Below are 3,287 nucleotides of genomic sequence, written 5' to 3'. Positions count from 1 at the left end.
GTCCTAATAGTATCTTTAATTTGTTCAAGAAAGAGAAGCAAAAATATTGGCTAAGGAAAAAAACACACCTATCAACACTGTGGTGGACTCCTGGGAACAAGTCTCTGAGAAGCCAAATCTCTTCTCATGCAAAAACATGACTTTAAAACCAATACTGATAGGAAGAAACTACACACTCAGTTCCCAGTCTCAAAGGAAGACTGTTTCAATGAACAAACAAATTGTAACATCTAATGTTCTAAAAGCATCTGGAAGAGGAATAGCATCTATTGTTGAGAATAAAGAACAGTAAGTAAACTGCTTCTCAATTTTGTTTCCATTTTTCTGATTACGTGCATTTCCATTCTCCTATCCGTCTGTTGATCCATCCAGCTATCCTTCTCTTCCAAATGTTATTTTTGCTTTTCCCGTTTTGCAGATTCTGCAGACTTGCGGAACGTTTTTTAAAGATTTGGGAATTTTGTGCAAATTTCTTCATAGAAAAATACATGATTTTTTTTTAAAAAAATATCTGGCCAAGAAGAGCCATTTCCTACATAGGCCAAAGCCTGAAAAAGTGTATTTTGGGGGAATCTGCACATTTGCAAAAAAAAATTGCAAGTGTGCAAATTCAGAAACTAATAAAAAAAATCCAATTCCATTGCTGGGTGGACAACATAACAAAACATGCCTGACAATCCATGAAACACAGATGGAATGAATTTTACACAATACGTACATCCTTGCTGTTGGTATATCTTCTATTTGAATCTTAGAGGTAAGGCAACACCTTCCAAGCCTTTCACGCCAATTTAACTAACTGTTCAATTTCACTGATGATTCTGCTTTATCTGAATGCTATCAATAAGTGTCTGGTTGGGGATTGAGGGCTGGTGAGAAACTGCTAGCTTGGCCCCTGTACAGTCCATGAATCCAAACAACTGCCCAACCTGCTGCAAGGTAAAACAGGACCACAGTTTTCTGCCACCTGTCAGATCCTCATTCTGCCTCATCCTTGCTCTCTCCTTGCAAGGAGAGAATGAAGTCTTGGTGAACACTGAATAGGATTTCCACAAGGTGCCATTTTGTGCAACAATCACTGTTCAAGCATTTCCAGAAATACCTGAATGCAACAGATCCCTCCAGGCTTTATTGGACACTTAACAAGATGTCAAGAAACTCACATCGTGCCATGAGCAGGGTAGGCAGCAGCAGCAGCAGCTCAGCAAGAATCCGATGAAACTGAGTATATGTGACTCTGCCCTTCTCTGGCTATCAAATATATTTGATTTACCATGCCCTTCTTTGAACCATGAGGATAAGTTTGACCAGGCTAGAGGACAATCAAAATTTCTATCCCTTCATAAGGTTCAGATCTGCTGTTGGATTCTACCACTGTCAGTCTCATTTATAAACATGATCTGCATTGATCTCCATATGAGGCTTTCATCAGGGTTGGAGAATTTGTTGCCCTCCTGATATTAATTATTATTATTATTATTATTTATTTATATAGCACCATCAGTGTACATGGTGCTGTACAGAGTAAAACAGTAAATAGCAAGACCCTGCCGCATAGGCTTACAATCTAATAAAATCATAGTAAAACAATAAGGAGGGGAAGAGAATGCCAACAGTCCAGGCTGTCTGGGGCAGATGTGTATTACAGTCCAACAATTTCCACAGTCTCCCCAATCCCAAGTTACTTTAACACAAGATCAGTCATGGGTGAAATATTAATGGCTTTTCTTCTTCTCCACATAGGTAGCAGCACAATTTTTAGTACTGAATACAGAATGTCAAATCTTACCTCTTCCACCTCTGAATTTCTGCTTCTGGAATTCTCTACGGTCCGAGAACTGCAGATCCTACACTTCTTTGTGTTTCTAGCATTTTACCTGACAACCCTGATGGGGAATCTTTTCATCATCATTGCAATAATCCTTGATTATCACCTGCATTCACCAATGTACTTCTTCTTAATGAACTTGGCCATTTCCGATCTTGGCAATATTTCTGTCACTGTACCCAAATCCATGCTGAATTCACTTATGAACAGCAGGCTCATTTCCTATTCAGAATGTGTTGCTCAAGTTTTCTTGTTCTTCTTCTTTATAGCCTCAGATTTTGCCCTCTTAACAATCATGGCACATGACCGGCATGTTGCCATTTGTAATCCACTACAATATGAAGCCATTATGAACAATGGAGCCTGCATCCAGATGGTAGTTATTGCATGGATTATTAGTCTTCTTTATGCCATGTTACACACTGGTGGCACTTTTTCAATGACTTTCTGTTCCAATAATGTTGACCAATTCTTCTGTGAAATCCCCAGATTATTAAAACTCTCCTGCTCTGACTTGTACCTAGTTGAATTGGGACTTATTATGTTTAGTTCTGCTGCAGGATTTGGATGCTTTTTATACATTATTGGAACTTATGTGAAGATCTTCACTGCCGTCCATAGAATTCCTTCTGTACATGGGCGGCAGAAAGCCCTCTCCACTTGCCTCCCCCACCTTGTGGTTGTCTCTGTGTTTATGTTCTCTAGCCTTTTTGTCTATGCAAGACCTCCCAGTCATAATGCATCTGATATGGATTTAGTCTTTGCTGTTATATATACTGTACTTCCACCCATGTTGAATCCAGTTATTTATAGCATGAGAAACAAAGAAATCCAGACTGCATTGTGTAAGTTATTGAAACTTAAGCATGTTTCAAAAACAATTTCCAGATTTTTCTGAAGTTGTTGGGATGATAATATTCTTCCTTTGTCACTCCACCATTGACAAATGGTTAACTATGACCAGATCTACAACAAGCATGATGTACCACTGTGAAAGCAGTATGAAAGTGTTATATAAGAGGCAGGAGCCTCACCAAGCAGGATATAGCACTGTGAAAGTGGTATGAAAGTGGCATGAAAGCAGTATCTGGTATATGTCATGGGCCCCAACACTTGTCTGTGCACTTCAATACTGCTATAAAGCTAGGGTGACCATATGAAAAGGAGGACAGGGCTCCTGTATCTTTAACAGTTGCACAGAAAAGGGAATTTCAGCAGGTGTCATGTATATATGGAGAACCTGGTGAAATTCCCTCTTCATCACAACAGTTAAAGCTGCAAGTACCCTGCCCTCTTTTAAATCTGGTCACTCTAGTATACCTCCTGCAGCTTTAACTGTTGTGATGAAGAGGGAATTTCACCAGGTTCTCTATATATACAAATGACACCTGCTGAAATTCCCTTTTCTATGCAACTGTTAAAGATACAGGAGCCCTGTCCTCCTTATCATATGGTCACC

General features: G+C 39.4%; 1 protein-coding gene across 1 annotated transcript; it reads left to right on the top strand.

Annotated features, from left to right (window-relative positions):
* Positions 1-1,775: 1,775 nt before the first annotated feature.
* LOC134405452 (olfactory receptor 14A16-like) lies at positions 1,776-2,726 on the top strand. Its single transcript, XM_063136695.1, has one exon. The coding sequence runs from the start codon at positions 1,776-1,778 to the stop codon at positions 2,724-2,726; it is 951 nt and encodes a 316-aa protein (XP_062992765.1).
* The last annotated feature ends 561 nt before the right edge of the window (positions 2,727-3,287 follow it).

This window comes from Elgaria multicarinata, chromosome 11 (assembly GCF_023053635.1).
Source record: "Elgaria multicarinata webbii isolate HBS135686 ecotype San Diego chromosome 11, rElgMul1.1.pri, whole genome shotgun sequence".
NCBI classification, from domain to species: domain Eukaryota; kingdom Metazoa; phylum Chordata; class Lepidosauria; order Squamata; family Anguidae; genus Elgaria; species Elgaria multicarinata.
Note: the sequence above shows the minus strand (reverse complement) of the source record. Positions and strands in the feature narration are given on the sequence as shown.